This window comes from Asparagus officinalis, chromosome 6 (genome assembly GCF_001876935.1).
Source record: "Asparagus officinalis chromosome 6, Aspof.V1, whole genome shotgun sequence".
Classification (NCBI taxonomy): domain Eukaryota; kingdom Viridiplantae; phylum Streptophyta; class Magnoliopsida; order Asparagales; family Asparagaceae; genus Asparagus; species Asparagus officinalis.
This window is the reverse complement of record NC_033799.1, coordinates 764,116-787,806: the sequence shown is the minus strand read 5'-3', so window position 1 is coordinate 787,806 and position 23,691 is coordinate 764,116. Positions and strand designations below refer to the sequence as shown.

At 36.6% G+C, this 23,691-nt stretch overlaps 4 protein-coding genes across 5 annotated transcripts in view; 1 reads left to right on the top strand and 3 right to left on the bottom strand.

Moving 5' to 3' along the window:
- Positions 345 to 2,239, bottom strand: LOC109845162 (primase homolog protein-like). The gene is made up of 4 exons (XM_020414375.1): positions 2,165 to 2,239; positions 780 to 827; positions 587 to 672; positions 345 to 480 (listed from the first exon to the last, which is right to left on the bottom strand). The coding sequence occupies exons 1-4, from the start codon at positions 2,222 to 2,224 to the stop codon at positions 360 to 362; spliced, it is 315 nt and encodes a 104-aa protein (XP_020269964.1). The 5' UTR covers positions 2,225 to 2,239; the 3' UTR covers positions 345 to 359.
- Positions 2,821 to 10,203, top strand: LOC109845454 (vesicle-associated protein 1-4-like). Its single transcript, XM_020414702.1, has 11 exons — positions 2,821 to 3,271; positions 3,413 to 3,483; positions 3,594 to 3,675; positions 3,757 to 3,863; positions 5,505 to 5,649; positions 5,916 to 5,986; positions 6,088 to 6,169; positions 6,259 to 6,377; positions 8,535 to 8,687; positions 9,296 to 9,354; positions 9,902 to 10,203. Exons 1-11 carry the CDS (start codon positions 3,220 to 3,222, stop codon positions 9,948 to 9,950), a joined length of 990 nt encoding a protein of 329 aa, XP_020270291.1. The 5' UTR covers positions 2,821 to 3,219; the 3' UTR covers positions 9,951 to 10,203.
- LOC109845455 (vasodilator-stimulated phosphoprotein-like) lies at positions 10,656 to 11,563 on the bottom strand. Of its 2 annotated transcripts, XM_020414704.1 has the most exons (5): positions 11,420 to 11,563; positions 11,246 to 11,341; positions 11,092 to 11,172; positions 10,858 to 11,018; positions 10,656 to 10,776 (listed from the first exon to the last, which is right to left on the bottom strand). In XM_020414704.1, the coding sequence occupies exons 1-5, from the start codon at positions 11,531 to 11,533 to the stop codon at positions 10,770 to 10,772; spliced, it is 459 nt and encodes a 152-aa protein (XP_020270293.1). In that variant the 5' UTR covers positions 11,534 to 11,563; the 3' UTR covers positions 10,656 to 10,769. The 2 variants fall into 2 exon arrangements, with proteins under 2 accessions (XP_020270293.1, XP_020270294.1); XM_020414705.1 differs by lacking the exon at positions 11,092 to 11,172.
- LOC109844596 (twinkle homolog protein, chloroplastic/mitochondrial) overlaps positions 20,461 to 23,691 on the bottom strand; it is a 10,696-nt gene continuing 7,465 nt past the window's right edge. Inside the window, exons 14-22 of the mRNA XM_020413700.1 lie at positions 23,134 to 23,265; positions 22,971 to 23,032; positions 22,740 to 22,823; positions 22,548 to 22,581; positions 22,364 to 22,443; positions 21,815 to 21,911; positions 21,596 to 21,730; positions 21,451 to 21,518; positions 20,461 to 20,896 (exon numbers count right to left, since the gene is read on the bottom strand). Coding sequence (XP_020269289.1) covers positions 20,848 to 20,896; positions 21,451 to 21,518; positions 21,596 to 21,730; positions 21,815 to 21,911; positions 22,364 to 22,443; positions 22,548 to 22,581; positions 22,740 to 22,823; positions 22,971 to 23,032; positions 23,134 to 23,265 — 741 coding nt within the window. The 3' untranslated portion in view covers positions 20,461 to 20,847. The remainder of the gene's footprint in view (positions 20,897 to 21,450; positions 21,519 to 21,595; positions 21,731 to 21,814; positions 21,912 to 22,363; positions 22,444 to 22,547; positions 22,582 to 22,739; positions 22,824 to 22,970; positions 23,033 to 23,133; positions 23,266 to 23,691) is intronic.

Sequence of the window (23,691 nt, the reverse complement as noted above, 5' to 3'; positions counted from 1 at the left end):
AACAAAAAAAAAGTTGGCTGCACATGGGGAATGGCTAGTGTGGGACTCTCTTGAGCTGCTTGATCAAGTTAACTTCTAAAAAAGAATTATTACTTTGTGATCCACATAAAAGCTGGCTTTGTCAGTTTGGAGCAGCACTGTAGAATAGACCAATTATATGCAGGTCAATTTCAGTTACCTATATTTGGGCCGGTTGTCTTCAGGTAGAATTACCCAACCCATATAAAAAACAGATCTAATGCAATTCACACATATAGCAGTCTGTTCAGAATTTTAACCAACCAAGCTCGACTAGTTGCCATCCTCAGCATCATAATACAGGAAAATGAACAACATAGGATCACAGATTGAGCATGCTTTCAACATCGTCCACATTTAGACCTTCGAAAGAAATAGGCGAAGTAAATACATGATAGTACCTCATTTGCATCCTTGCAAACTCCAGTACCAGTTTTTGTTGGCCAAGTGACCCTCCAGCATCTGTTTGGGTTTTAAATAAATGCAGAAGTTCATTAGTTTAGCAAATAAGGATTGAGGAGCACGTCTCAGAGACAATCACACGAGATGAATAAATTAAGTAGCGGACCTTTCTTTACCAAGGCGTCTTGCTAGTTCTTCCGCTAAAGCTTGTCCAGGGGCATCAGCATCCGTTGCTAGAATTATACGAGATGCCTGACAGTATCCAATGTATCAGTGATTCAGCTAATAACTAAACAAAATATCATCAGGTGCAGCGAGAACGTACAATTTGTGACACTAATTTGATCGCGGATGAGTACCTTGTTTAGATACTCTTTGCAGTTCCATAAATACTGAAACTTTGTGTCCTAGCTTTACAGAGTATTTCAGGAAATGTTAGCAACTTAGCAATTAACACAAGGCTTAATAGCAAAACAAAATTGTAAAATAATAAGATATCCAAGCTGAGGAAAAGAGAAGAAAATGCCAAAATAGAATAATTAAATTTTCAGAAAAAAAAATAAGATATCCAAGCTGAGGAAAAGAGAAGAAAATGCCAAAATAGAATAATTAAATTTTCAGAAAAAAGATTACGAGCATGAACAGTCAGAACTCAGGTTTCAACGCACCAACAAGATAATTAAAAAGGGTGGAGTAACATCAACAGACCCATACTGATGCTCATTTTCACCATTACCACCACACAATCTGAAAGTGATCTCAAATTGTACTGTTGATTTATCAGTGCGAGCTTATGTCAACTTGTAACAAACATATATAGAAATTCCAGTCTAGAGCTCTGGTCTAATTTGATACCATTAGCCATTAGGAAAAGAAGATTGCATGACTGGAACCCCTTCCTTCTATCAAATTATCCTTTCAGATTGCAGTCTCTGTCAGTATGAGGCTGCCCCCAGGCTGCAACTTCATATACAGTCATGATATTTTTATGATGGGTTTCTAAACTAGAAGTTTGTGGAACCATTGGAGCAGGTTGCCGATATCTTTAAAACCCCTACATAATGAAGGCAGGGAAGTCAAAAGTACAAGAAAGTTAAAGAGGGTGGGACAAAAAACTAAAGTGCCCTTTGTAGAGGATTTTTAGAAGGGAAGGTAGAGCGAGGTGAGGTGAGGTAAAGTAGGGGACAACTTAAAATCAACTAGAAATGAAGAGGGAGAAGAATCCTTCCAAGGTGAGGTGAGGTAAAGTAGGGGACAACTTAAAATCAACTAGAAATGAAGAGGGAGAAGAATCCTTCCAAATTGGAGGGATTCAAGAAGAGAGAGAGAATAAAATCAACTAGAAATGAAGAGGGAGAAGAATCCTTCCAAATTGGAGGGATTCAAGAAGAGAGAGAGAGAGAGAGAGAGAATGAACTACAAAGTGATGTGTGTTCTCTCTCCTCCCCTCCTACAAACAAGAAGCACAAGATGTATATACTTCCTTGCACCTCCCCTCACCTCACCTTCCCTCTTCATACCCCCAACCAAACCATGCCTAAATGAGAGAATGAGATGCTTTGGCCATGTACATCAGAGGCTACTAAATACACCAATTAGAGGAGGTGATAAGATTATAATTAATGGAACAAGCGTGAAACTAAAAAGCAATAACTGTCCGTAGATGCAATTGTGCTGTCAGATACTGCCGGTATTGATATATACAAGTTCTCCCACACTATTGTTAAAAAAAAAGAATAATAACCTGATTGTGCCAGCGACGTTGCACGACACCATTTCTTCCAAGTGTTTCAGCTGATATCATTCTCTCCTTTAAGAAAATTAAGATAGAAAGAATCAATAACAGAGTAATGAACTCTATGAACTAGTAGTAACACAAGGACTGTAGTCTGATTCTCTCCCTGCCAGCTCATTATGCAATAGGAGGGGGACGCCTCATCCGTCCCCTCCCTTGGTCCCATATATTAGCTCCTTAAGGTATCTTTCTTGTTATTGAGGTCTTGAAATTTTCCTGGGGTTCGTAAATTTTTGGATTATTCTAGCATGTTTTTCAGGGATTGTTTATGATTTTCGGATTCCCTGGTGGGGTGTTTACATTATTCAGGGATTACTTATAATTTTCAAATTTTTAGGAGGATCTTTGTATTTATTGATTTTGAAGGTCTATTTTTGGAATTTTCCATTAGCCAAAAAAGTAAGGAAAAAAAAAAATCATAGTTATCAAATGTGAGGAATTTAGCAAAAAATCTAGATCTTGGGAAATCGGGATATTTGAGGGGTACATATGTTAAAAAAATTTGTGATGTTCTAAAAAACAATAACAAGTAATTACCCCGTCCTACTATCTAATTAACTAGAGTCTCAACATCATGCGGTCCTTGCTTCTCAACTAGAGAGCCAAAGGAACCGGTAGAGCTCAACATCATGCGGTCCTTGCTTGGATCTCCACCCGATCTCTGTAGAGTTTGAGTAGCACATGGGGTGGATGCGAGAAGAAGACACTGAAACTGAGTTTGTTTTTGTTTCTTAATTAAGGAATTAGAGTTCGTTTAGGGATTAGAAGAGTTTGGAGATAACAAATTTAAAGAAGAGTAAAAGAATTATCCATCGTCGGTCGGTTACGTCGCTGGTCGATGATGCGTTGTTATAATTTAACTAAGTCGGTTGTTGAACTAATTAAAGGGTATAAATTAAACGGTACTACTGTTAGGGTTTTAAAATAGCTAATCGATCTGGGGTTTTGGAGAAAAAAAAAACAAGCTACGTTCATCATCATCATCATCTCTCTCCCTCTCTTCCATGGCAACCGGCAAGCTGATTCAAGTCGACCCGCCCGAACTCAGGTTCCCGTGTAAGTAGCAGTTCCCTTTCTCAACATTATAATACTGTTAGGATTTTACTGCGAATTAAGCTGATCTCTTCTTCTAATTAGCTCATAATTCATCTAATTTCATTGCTTTGTTTTGTTTTTTTCCCCCGGCCAATTAATCAGTCGAATCAAGAAGGCGCATCCCGTGTTACATCATGTTAACCAACAAAACCGATGACCACGTCGCCTTTAGTGTAACTCTCGATCGTTGGGGTTTTTTCTTTTCAGTTGGATTAAGAAAAGACATAAAATAATTCGAAATTGATGTCTTTTTTTTGTTTTCCCCTTTTCTGGTTTGATTTAGCTTCGTTCGGATGCCGTAGAGAAGTATATCACTCAGCCCAACAGAGAGATCATCTTGCCCCGATCCACATGCAAAGTCGAAGGTAATTTTTGTAATGTTTATGAATATATAATACACGTATTTGGTGCAGTTGGATTATTTTACTTATTTATTTGGTTATTAGTAATAATGCTACCGCGGTGGAAAGCACCACATCGTCAAGAGGACATTGAAGTTCATAGCGTCGTCACCTTCGCAGGAGCCGGTGTTGATGACATTAAATGCAAATGGGTAATTTAATCAAATTTCATGTACCTTTAAGTTTGTTTTAATTTGGATTTACGAGGCATTTTCACTTGCACATGGCAACGACGTCTGTTTCTTCGTTTGTTTTCAACTACTATAATGCTCGTAATTTGCACGTTAACATACCTTCTTTAAAAAAACTCTTTTCCTTCCGAGTCCTAAACTATGATTGTACTAATATAAAATTCTTATATAAATAAACTGTGTTGTGTACAGATAATATTGTATGAGTAATTTCTATATTTTGAGCATTTATTGTAATTTAGTATTAATTTATTTAGATGATTAAAACAAATTAAATAATGCTTTAATATTATAATTATATAATTATAATTTTTTTAACTATAACATAGAATAATGATAACAAATTATATGTTATTTACAACTATTCTTATTTCTAGTAATATATGTATAGTATAGTTATAATACTGTTATTCAATATGATGTATTAAATAATAGTGCAATTCGTCGTTGGGTTATAATAATAAAATAATTATTTTTATTTTACTATTAAACATTTACGTAATTTTACTATATTATTATTATTCAATAACATACTTTTGAAGAATGTTTAATACCGCATTATTTTGTTTATAATAGTATTTATAAATTATAATAAATAGGCATCTAACAATTTAATAATATATTATTTAATAAATTGTTTATAGTTATTTTACAAAATGTTTTATTACACTGATTAATTTATACTATTTTACTATGATTAACAATTATTTTTGTAAATTATAATATATTTTATAATTTTTCTTATCATTATAAAGTATTTATATTAATTACATTTTAGTGAATGCCTAAATATGTGGGAAAGTGAGGAGGTCCATAATTAATAAGATGTTTTGGATAATTAGTTAAAGTTTAATTGCAATTAATAGTATAATTCCAAGCTATCAAATTTTTAGAGGGCAAAAAAGGAAATCAAAAATTTAACATGTGAATATTCTCTTTTATAAGTAGTATAGATATAAATTTAGAGATTGCACCGGTGTGTGCATTTGGTTTTAGATTTTTTTTGTCGAAGAGGACTTTTTAGCTTATTTGGTTATTTTGGATTGGGTTCATGAATTAGACAGTCTTGGTTATTATATTATCTAAAGTTGGGTTTAACGGAAAACTTGGTTTCGTGCGGTTTGCTAATGTGATTATGTCATGCCCCCTTAATTAGTTCTCAACCGTAAATTAAAACTTCAGTCTTGAAGACAAAAGATCGCGCGGACCGGGTGAAGAGCTTTTTAACTTCTTTTCTTTCAACAATATTGCTTTCTTTCTTTCTTTCTTTCTTTTGGATAATTCAGGTCATGTTCTAAGTGTTTGACATACATAATGTTCATACTTGGGTTGGAGGGGGGTGGGGGGGATTGACTAGTGATGCCTGAAAAAATTCTATTGTGTTTGAAGTTAATTAGAACGACATGCACTATAAACTGCAAGAACTCGTAAAAGGAACTAATTAAGGAGGTTATATATGTGGCCTTTCTTCAAGCCATAGTATTTCGGAAACGTTCATGAAAATAAATTTGTTTAGTTTGTTAAAGAGGCTTGCGATCAGCTTTAAAATTTTATTGAGTTCAGAGTTCAAGGGTCTGACGCATGCATTTGGGTTTCCTACAGTTCACTAAGAAGGCAGATAATAAGCTAGACATCGTCACACTGCAAGTTGTTTGCGTCTTCCCAACATCTATTCATCGACGACTTGATCTCAAAACAACCACCGGCAAGCTAATTGAGGTTAAACCAACAAAAATCCGATTCCCATGTAAGTACATTTCCTTCCATAACCACCGGCAAGCTAATTGAGGTTAAACCAACAAAAATCCGATTCCCATGTAAGTACATTTCCTTCCATCAGATTTTTCGATACTCTTTCTAATCTCGCAACAAAAATCCGATTCCCATGTAAGTACATTTCCTTCCATCAGATTTTTCGATACTCTTTCTAATCTCAATCAATGTTGGGGGTCTTATTTGTTAGTTATATTCCCAATGTACTCGTTTAATTTCTCGTAGTTTTGGTTTGATCAGTTGAATTAAGGAAGCAGATAACGTGCTCTATCTTTATATCCAACAAAACTGATGACCACATTGCCTTTACGGTAATTCTAATTGATTTTTTTTTTTTTTTTGATAGATTAAGAAAACACATAAAATTAACCGATGTTTTCTTTGTTTTTGTTTTTTTCCTTGTATGTTTTAGTTGACGTCCACGAATTGTTGCGACTACAGCGTTCGACCTTCCAAGGGAATCCTCTTACCACGATCCACGTGCGAACTCATTTGTGGGTTTTGTAAATTTTACAAATTTTCTACCTGTTTGCTCTCCTTTTGCTATAGTTCTAATTACTTCAGTTTTTTTTTTTAATTATAGTTCTAACGGAAGAGCAAAGGAAAGCACCACGTAACATGAGATGCGATGTCTCTTTTTGTGTTAATGCCGTCGTCACCTTTGCAGGAGCCACTGTGAAGGACGTTGCTCATTATAAAATGGTAATTCAATATTTTAAAAAAATTAGCTATATGTTTATTTTGATTATTGGTCTATGTGGTATGATCTTGGAGAATCGACATAATTACACGCGCAATGCATGACATTGGCTGTGTTTGTTTATTTTGAATTTAGAGGTTGTCTCAATAAGACGTTTAAGCTCATTCGTATTTTGAATTGGAATTGTGAAATAAACTGTCCAGGTTATTAACTAAAACAAGGTTTGATTTAAAATTTGGTTTCCCGTGGTTTACTAATTCCTATGAGATCATGCCATGCTCGTTTTCTGGACTTAACTGGGCATGAAATTATATTTTGTTTGCTTCTTTGAAGATGTTTATTTGTAGGTATCAAGAACGGGTAGCATTGTCTAAAATTGAATTTTGCATGTAGTTTACTACAAGTGACACATACAATGGAGGATAACAACTTAGGTGGTGTTTGGTTGTTTGCAACTGGAGTTGCAATGCAAGTGTCACTTGCATGCAACTGAGACGTTGCAACTCTTCTTACATACAACTACAATTGCAATTGTTTGGTTTAAAATTTAAATTTTACAACTTATAGTTGCAGTTGTTTGATTATGCTTATAACTTAACATATGCAACTCATAAAATATTTTTAAAAAATAATATTTTTTAAAAAATAATATATTTTTAAAAATAATATATTTAAAAAAAATAATATATTTTAAAAAAATAATATATTTTAAAAAATAATATATTTTAAAAATAATATATTTTTAAAAAATAATTTATTTTTAAAAAATATTTTATTTTTAAAAAAAATATAATATATCATTTAAAATATATATTATTTTAGAAATTATATTTATTTAAATAAGATTATCAAAAATATATTATTTTAAAAATATATTGTAAAAAAAATATATTATTTTAATATATATTTTTTTTAGAAAATTATTATTTATTAAATATATATTATTTAAAAATATATATTATTCAATAATATATTATTTAAAAAATATATATTTAAATATATTATTAAAATATATATTATTTTTAAAAAATATATTATTTTAAAAATATATATTATTTTAAAAAATATATTATTTTAGAAAATTATATTATTTTAAATATATATTATTCAAAAAATATATTATTCAAAAAATATATTATTTTAGAAAAATAATAGTATTCCTGGAAAATTTTATTTTTCAAAAAATATATTATTTTAGAAAAAATATATTATTCAAAAAATATATTATTTTTAAAAATATATTATTTTTAAAAAAATATTATTTTAAAAAATAATATATTATTTTAAAGATAATATATTACTTTAAAAACTAACATATTATTTTGAAGAAATTATTATAATAATAATTATTTTAAAAGATTAATGTTGTTTTTTAAAAAAAAAAGTTTTTGAAGAAATTATTATAATAAGAATTATTTAAAAGATTATTTTAAACTTTTAATGAATTTATTTTTGAATTATTAAGTAATGATTTTGATTTTAATAAATTTAGGTCAGTTGCAACTAAGTTGCAACTATGACTTGCGGCCATTTTTGACGTAAGTCATATGTTGCAACTAAGGGTTGTTTTGCAACTGTGGTTGCAACTGCAACTGTAAGTTGCAGTAAAACAAACACATGCAACTGGTCAAATTGGACCTAGTTGCATGCAACTGGAGTTGCAACCACTCCAGTTGCAGCCTACCAAACAGCCCCTTAGACATGAAGCTAAGGGAGGTCACTCTTAAATTAAATCCCTCTAACCATTGCATCAAAACTCTAAAGTTTTAGTGAGAATTGAGGATTATAGTTTTATATTAATTCTATCATGTAATTCCCCGAGGTTGATTGTCTTTTCTACGTGTTGAGAACCTGGGCTCATGCAACTGCAATCATTTTTTAAAATTCGGATTAAATTCATAGCCGTCAAGATTCACACATGGAATTATTTGACACCACTTTGTCAAGACCCTCTACCATCGAGCCAAAACTCTAAAGTTATAATGTGGGTTGAAGATTATAATTTAATATTAGTTCTAACAGTTAGTAAGTATTTAGGCCATAAAATTTGGGATCCGATCATGAAAAATATATTTGTTGAGTTCGTTAAAAGAGGCCCGTTAGCTTTTACTTAATCTGAAGTTTGAGCGTCTGATGCATGCAAGTGGTTTTTTCTTCAGTTTTTCAGAGAGTCAGGTAACACAGTGGACGAGGTGGAGCTGAAAGCTATTTATGTATCACCGCCTAAGACTCCACCGCCGGTTCCTGAGAGACGCGACAAGGGATCTTTGTATTGGGCTTCTGCTAAAGCAAATTTACGGAAATTTTACAATGTGAGCATTTAAGTTATTTTCGATCGGCTACAACAATTATTTTGTTGCTTCTTTAGCTCTCTTAATATTTCTCCAAGGAGATTTTGTCTTGACAGTACTGTAAGGGTCATCTTTAGTATCTAGTGTTTCATGGTGATCCTTTGTCAATAATTGTTTTATGGGGATTGTAGATCTCCTTTTTTTTAAGGGGCAAAAAAAAAGAAGAAGAAGGATTTACTTTCTTTACCGGAGATTGTAGCTTTATTTTATTTACTGTAGATTGTAGATTCCCTTTTTTACTTAATTGTCACTCTGTGGCTACCCATATCTTATATTTGAATATTACAAAATTTTAAATTTAGTGTAACAAGTAGTATGAAATAAATTAGTCATAATCTTTATAAAACACGTGGTATTTGTAATGTCCAGGTTCAGGGTATTGACATTGGAAACTTGTTATTTTCTTTGTGTGTATTTTTTGTGCAGTTCGTTTATGCACCTCATTGTTATTAAAAATCAAACTCTGCCTTTATGGGTGAATTTTTTGTGCATACTTACAATTATCTAATACTACATAAAATCATAAATGAGTTCCTTTCTTATTGTCCAGTTAATGACTTAAATTTCAGGGCTTAGCGAGGAGGAGAATGTGGAAATCCTACACGAAAATAAACTCCGACAGTGACTTGTGAGTAGAACAAACTCATATCCTTCATCTTATCAGTTTTGAGTTTGTTACCTTTTGTTCTTAACATTTTTTATCATAATTTTGATCTTTTTTTCTTTCAAGATTGTACTATTACAAAGAAATTGAGAGACAAAAGTTTAGTGCTTCCTCTTATATATATAGTTCTATATTAGTGGATTTTTTTTATATTATGCACCGTGGATCTACGCCGAAGTTGGTAAATTGAACCAATATAAACCGTCGTGTATTTTTATTTATTGTGGGTATTTCTATATTATGGAATGTGGTTGGTTTTTAGGTTGCAGATGATATTAGGGGGTTGGGGAGACAACACCCCTAACATGCCCTTCCTCTGGAGTAGAAAGAAAATTGACATAATATAAAAATTATAAGTAATTAAATAACCTAATTCTAGTATTACGTAAGGGGTGTTCCTTTACTATTTTTCTCCAATATCTGACTTGTGTCTTTAATGAGCAGGGATCATCCCTTGTTTTTCTGTAAAAAAAAAATATCTGACTTGTGTCTTTATCATGCCTCTACCCAGGATGAGAGAGCCGTTGTCGGTTTCTTCTTCTACTCAAACTGAAAGCTAAATGCGTCATACAATTCAAATACGTATACTGCAGAAGATTGCTAATTATTTGGATTGCATCGCACAAGGTTGTTATGTTTCCAAACCACGTGAAATCATGAATGGGATGTGGTTAAATTTTTCAGAGTGCTGGGTTTTGGTTCACGTTCTTTTGCTTTTTTAACAAACTCAGATGGAATTATTAATTATTACAAAGAATTAGCAACTGAGCTGTTACCTTATAAGAAAACAGTAGCGTGCTCCCACGTGTTAATCAATACTCTGTTTCAGTAATATTGTATGATGCAAGGATGAAAGGAGGAACCAGAACATGAACAAAAATTGGAGCGTCCGACGGTTAAAGCACAACGACTTAAATAATCTTTTTTTTTTTTTTGCAATGACATAAATCTTTTACCAATTCAGCTAACACATCCATTTTAAGTGCGGAAAATGAAAATCATAATACCTATATCTATTTGTTTCCACCATACAATTACGGATCTGCCTTTAAACCAACTCTCTTAGGCGGGGAGGGGGCCGGAGCCGGAGCGGGAGGGCGGCAGCATTATCGCCGCCCTTGGACAGCTTAATCTCGACCAACACGCATGATTACGATTAACGCACATTGCTGCTATTCCCGCCAAAACAGTCATGAAGCTCATTAAGCCCTTGGGGACTTCGACAAGCTCCAAGGCAACTAAAAGCGCAACTGAGAGAATACAGACAACCCCAGCAGCTAGGACAATTTTCAGGTCAGGTACTCTGGTACCTGTCCAATTAGCCGCCAGAATGGCAGTTGAAAAAACGAAAAAAGAAAACAGCAGTATCCTCATGCTTTTCAGCCTCTGTTTCAAGAAAATGCTATTAGCAAAAAATGTAATGGTAAACCTAATATGAAAGGAAAACAAATTAAAAAGAAAAACAACCTTTTCGTGGCTTGGCGTCGCGCGGCCGTGTCGCCGTTGTTACCGGTCGTCGCCGTTGTCGCTGCGGCCGTTGTCGCGTTGTCGCCGCGGCCGTTGTCGCCGTTGTTGACGTTGTCGCCGTTGCCACCACCACCAGCAGGCTTCCAACATTGCAAGCATCCCTTCACAGTATCAAACTAACGTTATATACATATATAAATTAAGAGTAAACTTGAAGAGGTTGAAGAACACAACCTGTGCGCCGCCCCTGCCCGCGGGAGGAGGAGGAGGAGGGTTGCCACCACCAGCAGCAGGTTTCCACCATTGCAAGCATCCCTTAACAGCATCAAACTAAGATTATATACACATATAAACTAAGAGTAAACTTGAAGAGGTTGAAGAACACAACCTGTGCGCCGCCCCTTCCCGCGGGAGGAGGAGGAGGAGGAGGAGGAGGAGGGTTGCCACCACCACCAGCAGGCTTCCAACATAATTCCAAGCATCCCTTCACAGTATCAAACTAACATTATATACATATATATATAAACTAAGAGTAAACTTAAAAGAGGTTGAAGAACACAACCTGTGCGTTCAGGCTATGCAAACATGGGCGGGGATGGGACTGTTGTGGTGGATGTGGGACAGGAGCTGGACGTGACGGGCTTGAGGCGTTTGAGGGGACAGGAGCTGAGGCCATGTCTTGTTTTCTTTTGGATGGGACGGGACGGGATGGCTTCGTGCCATTTTATAATACACCGGCGCCTACCGTCAAAGGCTGAGCGGTGTAACCGTCTAAAGGCTGAGCGATCGGGCTGAGCGGAGAACGAGTACAGTGAACAGAGCTCTTTAGCAGAGCCGCGGGCAGAGAAGCAGTTGGATATATAAAATGACAAAACACTATTTATTTTGAATTATTAATTGGTTTACCATGTTGTTATAAGATCTTGCCCAGTTTGTCTGTTCTCTTTATTCTCATGGTACTGTAATCATCTATTGTTTAAGTTTTTTTTTTTTTTTTTGATTGTAGGGGATATATAGTTTTGAGAGTTTCACTACGATATGATATATCAAAGTTCAGCTCTTGGAGACCAACTGGAGTTCCCAATTGTATAATAAAATCAATAAATTGTACATGATCACTTAATTTGCCTACTTTAAATTAGGACCTAAAGTCTCCAATGCCTTCATTACGAATTTTTATCTTCTTTCCTACAAATAAGCAACGAGAGCCATATCGTCTTATATATAACAGTCGACGGAGCCTCTCAAAGGCTGGCCGCAGCCTCAGACTGTTCGAGGCAGAGCTGACAGTCCACAGAGCGCCAGAATGCTTTAGTAGGTGTATACGGAAGCAAAATCATCTTTATTTTGAATTGTACATAAAATATTAAACTTTTGGCCGAGATTTCATCTAATAATAAATTGCTGTCTTATATTTATAACGCAGGAACAATAAAAAAAAAACGTGTTAGGCTTTATTTGACACTTACTTTCAATTGGGGGATGATGTAGGGGTTTAGTGAACTCTACATTAGTCATCTCATCGAAAAATGTCTCTCCAACTATCTATTTTTAAAATTTTAAACAAGCAACTTTGAAATTTCTCAAAAAAAAAAAAATTATCATTGGAAAATAAAACATTTTCATATCCATACTAAATTATACAGTAAGTACAAATTTGAATCCTCCCTGTTGTAAAATATAATGAGGAATGGTGATTCATTGTTGTGACAACCGCTAATTGTCTATTTAATAATTGTGATTAATCTTGAGTTAAAATTAAGAATAAAAATAAGTGCAGATCACATGGAATATACTCAAAATGAATTATAATCGTCAAATAAACAATAGACGGTCGTAATTTAAAACGCGGACTCTTCATTGTTTTTCATTGATAAATTTTTATAAAATTGTAGACGTACGTGGCTTACCATTTCACCATTATAATCGTCAAATTAAGCTTAGCTTCTTTCTTAGCATCAATTAATTGATGTTATGGAGGAACCGCGTGTTGGGAATTTAACGCCTAAACCCCTAATGCAACGGAAACGCGGTATAGAAAAAGTACACCAAGATTTAACGAGGTTCGGCAACTGCCTACGTCCTCGGGAGCCACACAGATAATTTTCTTATTAATCAAATAAGAAATTACAATTTAGGAGCGTATCTCAAAACTGAGATTTCTCAGATAAACACTGTAGCTACAGTGTTAATAATCAAAGGGTATGAACCCTTTCAATTCTCAACTGAGAACAAATACCCCACAATTAAAAACCCCTAATTAATTCCCTCTCTCTCTTCTTAAATCCCCTCAACCTGCACTGTTGAACGCTGGGATAAATCACAAATCGCAGCACCGATTTAGGGCAGCCGCCAGAAAGAAAAATCGGAGGTGAAGGGGGGAGATCAGCACTTCAAAACCCTAAGCTAGGGTTTTCTTTTATAGGCGGATGAGGAGGAGGAGCTGGCGACAGCCTGTCGCCAGCGTTCGCTTCGACGCCAAACTCGAGCGAACGCAGAGGTCGCTTCGACGCCAGCTTCGCACGAACGCAGAGTTCGGACCCGCTGTGACGCAGAGTTCGCCATCGCTCGAACGCAGAGCTGGGGGCTTCGAGCTTCGTCCTGTCGCCTGCGTCTGGTCGTCGACAACCTCGCCTGGGCTTCGAGCTTCGTCGGCTGGACTACCGGAGCTCGCCTGCGACCATCGAACTCGTCGGAGCTCGTCGGAGCTCCTCTTCGCCGGCGGAGGTTTGTTTCCACCCCTAATTCTAACACCGCGGCCTTAGGTCCTGCAAATGTATTGCAAGAGAATTATATATATACGAGGATCAATTGTTTGTTTGCTCGTAATGTAGCTAGGAGGAGGTCGACTGATGTGAGAAACCACGGAGGTTAACGGCCTTTATATATATAAGATGAGAGATTTTGCATGCGTGCAGAACTTGGAGTATACTTACATTTTGATCACGTAATCAGTTTGCTTGCACACGCTGAGGATTATGTAATTTGCATTACGTGAACAAATAGGATACCATATATAACGTACAAATGCTCAGGGATTGAATTAGGAGTGAGATTTGTTGGATTTAATCTAATAAATCTATTTGTGGGCACATATGATTAATCATTGTGTATTGCTATCTTTCAGGATAACCCACTGAATTGATCAATTAAGTTGGGTTAATTTGGTATTTAAATGATCATGGGGTCATATGTGCAGATACCAGGTTGTAATTGTAATTTATTGAGGGGCTAAATTACAAAAGTACAACATCTATAAATAAGGGGTTATGGTCCCTAACCTAGGGTTACATTCTCTAATTCTCTTCACCCCCATCTAAGAGAGAAATTCGGCTAAAGAGAAAACCCTAAGGTTAGAAGATCCAAAACCCAAAATCAAGATCAAGCAATGGATTCAGGTATAAGCTTCCGCTCTCTTTTGATTTTGTTAATCTCTTTGAATTAATCATGGCTATATGGTTTTAGATCTCAAGTTTTATGATGTAGATCTAACAAGTGGTATCAGAGCCACCTTGACTAATTCTTAGGGATTTAAGTTTTATTGGGTTTTTGATCTTAAATCTCTGGTTAAAGATTCAATTTTTGGGTTCGGATGAACAGTAATGTTCTCGGATGAACAGTAATCGCCGGTGAACAGTAACTTTTGGGAATTTTTTTGGATTTTTCTTTGATTTTTCCTTCAATTTTTTCCAATTCTGGATCTGTTTTGAAAATAAAAATCAAAGGTTTTTTGGGTTTGTCGGCGGCGGTTTCAATTTGAAACCCTAAGGGTTCATGGCGAAAATTAAGGAGGTGGTTACCTCAAACGAACCTCGCGTTCGTTCAATTTTAACCGAGCTTCGCGCTCAACGAACCTCGCGTTCGTTCTAAGGTGAACCTCGCGTTCAACTCAGGTGAGCGTCAAGCTCAATTTTAACGAACCTCGCGTTCGTTCTAAGGTGAACCTCGCGTTCAACTCAGGTGAGCGTCAAGCTCAATTTTAACGAACCTCGCGTTCGTTCTAAGGTGAACCTCGCGTTCAACTCAGGTGAGCGTCAAGCTCAATTTTAACGAACCTCGCGTTCGTTCTAAGGTGAACCTCGCGTTCAACTCAGGTGAGCGTCAAGCTCAATTTTAACGAACCTCGCGTTCGTTCTAAGGTGAACCTCGCGTTCAACTCAGGTGAGCGTCAAGCTCAATTTTAACGAACCTCGCGTTCGTTCTAAGGTGAACCTCGCGTTCAACTCAGGTGAGCGTCAAGCTCAATTTTAACGAACCTCGCGTTCGTTCTAAGGTGAACCTCGCGTTCAACTCAGGTGAGCGTCAAGCTCAATTTTAACGAACCTCGCGTTCGTTCTAAGGTGAACCTCGCGTTCAACTCAGGTGAGCGTCAAGCTCAATTTTAACGAACCTCGCGTTCGTTCTAAGGTGAACCTCGCGTTCAACTCAGGTGAGCGTCAAGCTCAATTTTAACGAACCTCGCGTTCGTTCTAAGGTGAACATCGCGTTCATTGATTTCAATGAAGTATAAGGGCAAAGGAAATATCAGGGAGTACATTATGGAAATGTCTCATATTGCTTCAAAGCTTAAGGCACTTAAACTCGATCTTTGTGACGAGTTATTAGTGCATCTGGTTTTGTTGTCTCTTCCTGCACAGTTTAACCAATTTAAGGTCAGTTATAACTGTCAAAAGGAGAAATGGACTCTAAATGAGCTCATTTCATACTGTGTGCAAGAAGAAGACAGGTTGAAGCAAGATAAGACAGAAAGTGCTCATTTGGCCTATGCCTCTAAGGATAAGGGCAAGAAAAGGAAGAATGATAAGGAAGCTGCTAAGGGTCCAGTTGAGAAGAAACAACATAAGGATAATCAGGGTTGTTTCTTCTGTAAGAAGCCTGGACATGTAAAGAAGGACTGTACAAAATATCACGCCTGGCGTGATAATAAGGGTACGTTCCTTGCTTTGGTCTGTTCTGAGGTTAATTTAGCTTCAGTACCTAGAAACACTTGGTGGTTAGACTCTGGTGCTACTACTCACATAAGTGTTTCTATGCAGGGTTGCCTGAGCTACCGAAAGCCAAGTGATGTTGAAAGACACATCTTTGTGGGCGACGGACAATCGGTAGATGTGGAAGCAATTGGGCACTTTAGGTTGTTGTTAGGAACTGGTTATTATTTGGATTTAAAAGATACTTTTGTAGTACCGTCTTTTAGACGGAATTTGGTTTCTGTTTCTGTATTGGACAAATCAGGTTATTCTTGTTCATTTGGAAACAGTCAATTCAGTTTATCTTTTAATTCAAATGTTGTGGGAACCGGTTACTTGAGTATTTATGACAACCTATATTTGCTTGATACAATTGCTTCTTACAATGAATCCTTGCATGTGGAATCACGTGGTACTAAGCGTAAATTAAATAAGGAAAATTCGGCGACATTATGGCATAAGCGCTTAGGTCATATCTCAAAAGGTAGAGTTGAGCGTCTTGTGTCTGATGGCATTTTGGATTCCCTTGATTTTTCGGACTTCGACGTATGTGTTGAATGTATCAAGGGAAAACAGACCAAAGTGAAGAGATTAGGTGCCAACAGATCTTCGGATGTCTTAGAATTGATACATACGGATATTTGTGGGCCATTCCCTACGGAATCCTGGAATGGTCAACAATATTTTATATCATTCATAGACGATTACTCACGTTATGGGCACCTATATCTTATTCATGAAAAATCTGAGTCTCTGGACATGTTCAAAGCCTATAAAGCTGAAGTTGAGAATCAACTCAACAGAAGAATTAAAACCGTCAGATCTGATCGTGGTGGTGAGTACTACGGTAGATATGATGGTTCAGGTGAACAACGTCCAGGACCATTTGCTAGATACCTAGAGGAATGCGGTATCGTCCCACAGTACACTATGCCGGGTTCACCTAGCATGAATGGTGTAGCTGAAAGACGAAACAGGACTCTTAAGGATATGGTAAGAAGTATGATTGCTCATTCTTCTTTACCAGAGTCACTCTGGGGAGAAGCACTTAAGACAGCAGCTTACATTCTGAATAGAGTACCAAGTAAAGCAGTTGCTAAAACACCTTATGAGCTTTGGACTGGTCGAAAGCCCAGTTTAAAGCATTTACATATTTGGGGATGTCCAGCTGAGGCAAGGCCTTATAGGCCAAATGAAAAGAAATTGGACTCCAAAACAGTTAGCAGCTACTTTATTGGGTACCCTGATCGCTCTAGGGGCTATAAGTTTTATGATCCCACTATAAGGAATATTTTTGAGACGGGAACAGCAACATTCTTTGAGGATGTTGAGTTTGGGGGGAGAAATAAGGTTAGAGACATTAGTTTTGAGGAGGAATTGGCTTCAGATCCAATCCATACAGTTACTTTTGACAATATTCAGGTTCCTATACCTGTTGTTGCTCAAGAAGTAAATCCGGAACCTCAAGATGATAATGTTGAACAACTCCCTGTTCCAGAAGAACAAACTCAACAACCTCAAGAACCAGTGCCATTAAGGAGATCCACGAGAGAAAGGAGAAATGCTATTCCGGATGATTATATTGTATTTCTCCAAGAACATGAGGAAAGTAGTGGAATGTTAGAAGATGATCCAATCAACTTCTCTCAGGCCATGAAAAGTTCTAACTCTCAACAGTGGATTGATGCCATGAATGAAGAGTATAAGTCTATGCAAGACAATAAGGTTTGGGAACTTGTCCCATTGCCAGAAGGTGCAAAACCAATTGGTTGTAAATGGATTTTTAAAACCAAGCGGGATGCAAACGGTAATGTGGAGAGGTATAAGGCGCGTCTTGTGGCTAAAGGCTATACTCAAAAGGAAGGCATTGATTATACAGAGACTTTCTCTCCGGTTTCATCGAAAGACTCTTTCAGAATAATCATGGCACTTGTTGCTCATTATGATCTTGAGTTACATCAGATGGATGTTAAGACTGCATTTCTCAATGGAGACATTGATGAGATGATTTATATGGTGCAACCAGAAAACTTTGTGTCAGGAGACCCAAAGAATATGGTTTGCAAATTAAGGAAATCCATCTATGGACTCAAGCAAGCTCCTCGTCAATGGTATCATAAGTTTCAACAAATAGTTATCTCGTTCGGTTTTGAGATGAACATTGTTGATGACTGTGTATATCACAAGTTCAGTGGGAGTAAGTATATTTTTCTGGTTCTGTATGTGGATGACATCTTGCTTGCCACTAATGATATAGGCATGTTGCACGAAACCAAGAGATTTCTATCAAAGAATTTTGAGATGAAAGATCTTGGGGACGCCTCTTTTATATTAGGGATCCAGATACATCGAGATCGCTCTCGGGGTATTCTTGGATTATCACAAAAGAGCTATATCGATAAGGTACTTAAAAGGTTTGGCATGCAAGATTGCAGACCAGGTGACACCCCTGTTGCTAAAGGAGACAAGTTTAGTCTCAATCAGTGCCCTAAAGGTAACCTTGAAATTCAGGAAATGCAGAAGATTCCTTATGCTTCGGCTGTAGGAAGTCTAATGTATGCTCAGGTATGTACGCGTCCGGATATTGCGTACATTGTTGGGATGTTAGGCAGATACTTAAGCAACCCTGGTATGGATCATTGGATAGCAGTCAAAAGGGTTATGAGGTATCTTCAGAAAACAAAAGATTACATGCTCACATACAGAAAATCAGAGAAATTAGAGGTCATTGGGTATTCGGACTCTGATTTTGCTGGATGCCAAGATAGCAGGAAGTCTACATCAGGCTACATTTATATGTTAGCAGGAGGAGCTATATCATGGAAAAGTGTCAAACAAACACTAGTAGCTTCCTCCACTATGGCAGCAGAATTTGTAGCTTGCTATGAGGCATCCAATCAGGGAATATGGCTGCGAAATTTTGTCACGGGACTGCGCATTTTGGAAAATGTTGAAAGACCACTAAGGTTATATTGTGACAATAAATCTGCAGTAATGTATTCCAATAACAACAGGAGCTCAACTAAGTCAAAACATATTGACATTAAGTTCCTGGTTGTGAAAGAAAGGGTACAGAGTGGACAGATATCCATAGAGCACATTGGGACAAACTCCATGTTAGCTGATCCTCTTACTAAGGGATTGCCACCTAAGGTCTTTCATGAGCATACTGCTCATATGGGTGTGGTATTATTTGAGGATATTATGTTTTAGTGGGAGTTTGTATTTGTGGTGCTTTATGTTTGTTTGTATTGTCTGATCAGAATAAAGTTTTCAGTTAAGACACTCTGTTACATTATGTTTGGTTTTGACCTCACTAAGGAGGACCAGTTGAAAATAGACATGTACTGATCACATTGCATGTAATTTTCATGCTGCACATCCATGATTGATCTATGTCGTTTGATTGTATTGGTATATGTGACCATTGATGGGTCGAGTCACGATAAATGTGACGAAGGCCGCTTTGATCCTATATTGATATAGTCAATGGACGAGATTGTTCAAAAATACCATTTTAGTGATAGCAATTTTTGAGCTCATAAGGTTATACACAATTTAAGGAATCATATGGTGCCCAAGTGGGAGATTGTTGGATTTAATCTAATAAATCTATTTGTGGGCACATATGATTAATCATTGTGTATTGCTATCTTTCAGGATAACCCACTGAAGTGATCAATTAAGTTGGGTTAATTTGGTATTTAAATGATCATGGGGTCATATGTGCAGATACCAGGTTGTAATTATAATTTATTGAGGGGCTAAATTACAAAAGTACAACATCTATAAATAAGGGGTTATGGTCCCTAACCTAGGGTTACATTCTCTAATTCTCTACACCCCCATCTAGCTAGAGAAATTCGGATTTAGAGAAACCCTAAGGTTAGAAGATCAAAACCCATCTCAAGATCAAGCAATGGATTCAGGTATAAGCTTCCGCTCTCTTTTGATTTTGTTAATCTCTTTGAATTAATCATGGCTATATGGTTTTAGATCTCAAGTTTTATGATGTAGATCTAACAAGATTTTCATGTGAAGGATAATGTAAGTGAAGAAGTGGCGAGAAAAGTTCAGAAAATCCGCAGAAAGCAGCCAGGCAGATTGGCGATCGACAGCAAGTCAGCGGCGGTCGACCGCGAAATGCACAAGAGCTCAGGAGGAGCTGGATCAGAAAGCGGTCGACCGCCACGGTCGACCGCGAGGAGATTCGGTCGATTGCCGCCGTCGACCGCACCATGACTGTAATGAATTTTGCTCTCGGGTTTTGGTTCGGTCGACCGCGCGTTGTTTTTGGGATGAGCTTTGAGTTTTCAACCCGTTTCGTTTTGAGTTAGTATATAACTCTAATACTGATTAATTAGGATTAAGTAAGTACATTTTTCGGCAACATATTAGTATTTTTTTTTTTTTTGACAATAAATAGGCCTCCAATTTGACCGGACCCCAATTTTCGGCTGTTTGGTGGAAAACAAGATGACAAATGAAATGAAATAAAAAGAGCACGAGATGATAGCCCATCTAGTAGACAAGCTTATTTTCAGAAGTAATCAAAATCTTTCTTGTTACTCGCATCAAAGTAGATAGACCTCACATGTCTATTTTTAACAGCCCGTTTCCTCACAACTCCGCATCATTATTAGAAATATTCGTTTCCTTGCCATAGTTTCGAACAACAGTACTACGAAATTAACAACTTTCAGAGTGAAACCAAGAATGACGGAGAAACTATCCCATACACAGCACTAACAATGGAACTCATGTAAAATTGAGTAACAAAAAAGAATCTCGAAAAAAATAATATTAACATTTGATTCATACCGATGAGCATACATATGGTTGGTGACACCGACCACTACACACTCAAACTGGATGTAAAACTGCTGCAATCTTAAGTACACAGCAAGCTCTGAAGATACATCGTTAAAGATCCTGTTCTTTTTGTATCGTACTGTATACCGTTAGGTGGCTCTCTCACGAACATATCCGACATGGTCTTTTTTTTTTAAGTATTGTGCTAAATCTACTTACTTCGGGCGTCATCGTCTAAATCCATAAACTTTCCGGTAATCCTGCACAAAACCATGATTGTTGAGTTTGTAGTAAGCCTCTGGTGTTATTGTGAAAAAAAGCACAAGATTAAGATAAAGGTCCAGGGCGCAAAATGTGTACTGTGCTAGGGTGCCATAGAAACTCCAAGAAACTAAATAGAAAATGCAAAACTTTTTTTTTTTTTTTGTGTCCAGGGAACTACAGTCAAGATGTGTCAATAATCAATGCCTGCGAAAGATGAATGCAAAAAGTTCCTGGAACAAATGTAGTCATCTTCACTTGTCATCTCTCCATTTCGTCTGGAGAACTGATACCTAGTCTCTTGTCAATTACGTAGGGCTAAAAGTTTATCACTGATGAACAATAGTCAGCAGATTAAGCAACCAGCAAGTTAAGCAAGAGAAAATAAAACACTTCTACGCAGTTCTCTGACCTAATTCATAGGTGAGACCAATTTGAGGACACATACACAGAAATGCCACTGCTCTATAGAAGACAGGAGGTATTATGTAAATTAGTTTTTCTTATCAAGACTAGATAAAGAAACAATAAAACAAGGGACAAGGAAACTCACCGGTCATATGATAAGAAAGCGTCTCCAATATTCCCTATTACCTTATTTCGTACCTTGCGTACACAAACCTATCAGTAGATAATTATTAGTGAGCATAAGGTAATGCAAACTTGCAAAGCTCTCTATGCTGCAAACTGAGGCGAACCTGAACGCGGTCAAGAGGCCCGGCTTTTTCATCCCGGTTCCGATGAATGACAATACCATTATCACATTTATTGATAAAATGTGCACTTCCACTAATATCATACAGATTTGGTGCACCACCTCCCCATTGTTGAAGCTTTGGAAAAAAAAATTTAGTCAGAAGAGTATAAATCACACGCATGTTCTAACATTTGGAACTACCAGCAATTAAATGGATTACCTGTCTGGGATGCGCAACAAACCATACATGACATGAATGATGTTGAGCAAAACGTTTGATCTTGGTTAGCATCTGACTCACATACTCAGTCTCTGTCCTGTAGGATAGAAGGCAAGCATATCAGAACAATAGTTTTGTGCTTAATTATGAGCAAGCTTGCCGCAATTTTAACTCATTGAACCATACTACCATCCAAAAGAAGTGCATCTCTCTAGGAAATGTAAAGAATATAGAAGACTAATGCCGTCAAAATATTGCATTTCTACACTCTTTTCTTTTTTTCCTCACAGTTTTCTTGTATTTCATTTATGTTAATTCTAATTCCTTTGGATTCTAAAACTTCTTCATGCCGCTCCTAATCTCACCAATTAATACTAAATCACTAGTAACTGACACTGACCATGGATAGCATCATAAACAATCTCAGTAAAATCATTCATAACAGATGCGAAGATCTATGGACTACATGCCGATCCTTGTGTTAACTTATAGTAATATGTAACATCGCATTGTTGACTAATTTATAAAATGCAGAAGTAGAAGTCTCACTGATTTGGAGGCCGCTGGTGATCCAGTTCATTGTACGGATCGATCACAAGTCCACGGGTATGGCAGAGGGTGTGGTAAAACTTGAAAAATACCATACCAACTCTCATAAAATCTCAAAACACTGTGAATGATGCTAGAATATGTAAATAACTATTATGCAATTCTGAAAGATAGATTAAAATACAAGCCAAAGTTCCGGAAGTACGGATTCTTCGAAACTATAACTTCATCAAACACTAGATTTATTTCCGTGAGTGGTTCGTTTGAAAATCTGGGCTTAGATCTAGAAAAAGTTTGATTTTTTATAGGGTGAAATTCAGATGTTATAATAGTCAGCAGTAGAGGAAAATAAAAATGTACTAGCATCCAAACTCACCGAATGAGATGAAAAGTTCTGTTCAGCCATTCTTTCCCTTGTATTAACTCAGTTTCAGTCATGCGTTCAGCTGATCCTCCATAGCTGGAAAAAACGCAGCAATACACAAGAGCAACTTAAGGAACTTCTTATCACTGAAAGATTTTATTATTGGTTGCATAGCTTGCATTTTAGGTGTAAAATGAGACATTATGGTTGTGATCAAAACAAAACCGCACAAGATCAAATTACCTAGCATCGAAGAATGGTTTCCCAATGTGTTTCTCCAAAAGCTTCCTTGCATGCTCCCGAACCTAAAGGTGAGTAAAAACGGAACTATTTAGACAGTTTAAAGTATAAGTAGACCGAAGTCAGCAGATAAGGAGATAAAAGTTCAATTCAGCAAGTAACTTGCCTTGTTTTCCATCGAGCAGAGGGCAAAGGACCATCCTTCACTTTTATTGATATTGCACAACAATGCATCAATCCACTCACTTTTGCCCGAATTTGGCACACCTGTTATCACAGTTAACTCTCCAGGCACAACCTGTCCAAGACAGTTTCAACATTAAAAATTCAAGATACAAGTCCGCCCAGCAGCATGCATGCATGCACAAAAAATGCTATATGTGATTGACTAAATGCTTCTAGCTCACTCCAAAAGGCTGGAGTTGTTGACAGGTTCACAATAAGCTTTGGCAGATTAACAGTAAGCAACATGCCAATCTTGGGGAGTGTAAGCTAGGTTACAAGTAACCCAGACATGAGAGATCTATTGCAGATTATTCTCATAGTTGGGTCAAAACAATTTCGTGACAAATCAAGATTTTTGTTTGGTGTGAACTAAACAATGAACTGAATTTGACCTAACAACCAAGTAGTTGAACCAGATCAAAGGAAAGGATCAGGCAAAGCCATCAAATGTAACATGAAAAATACCATACCAACTCTCATAAAATCTCAAATTTGCTGA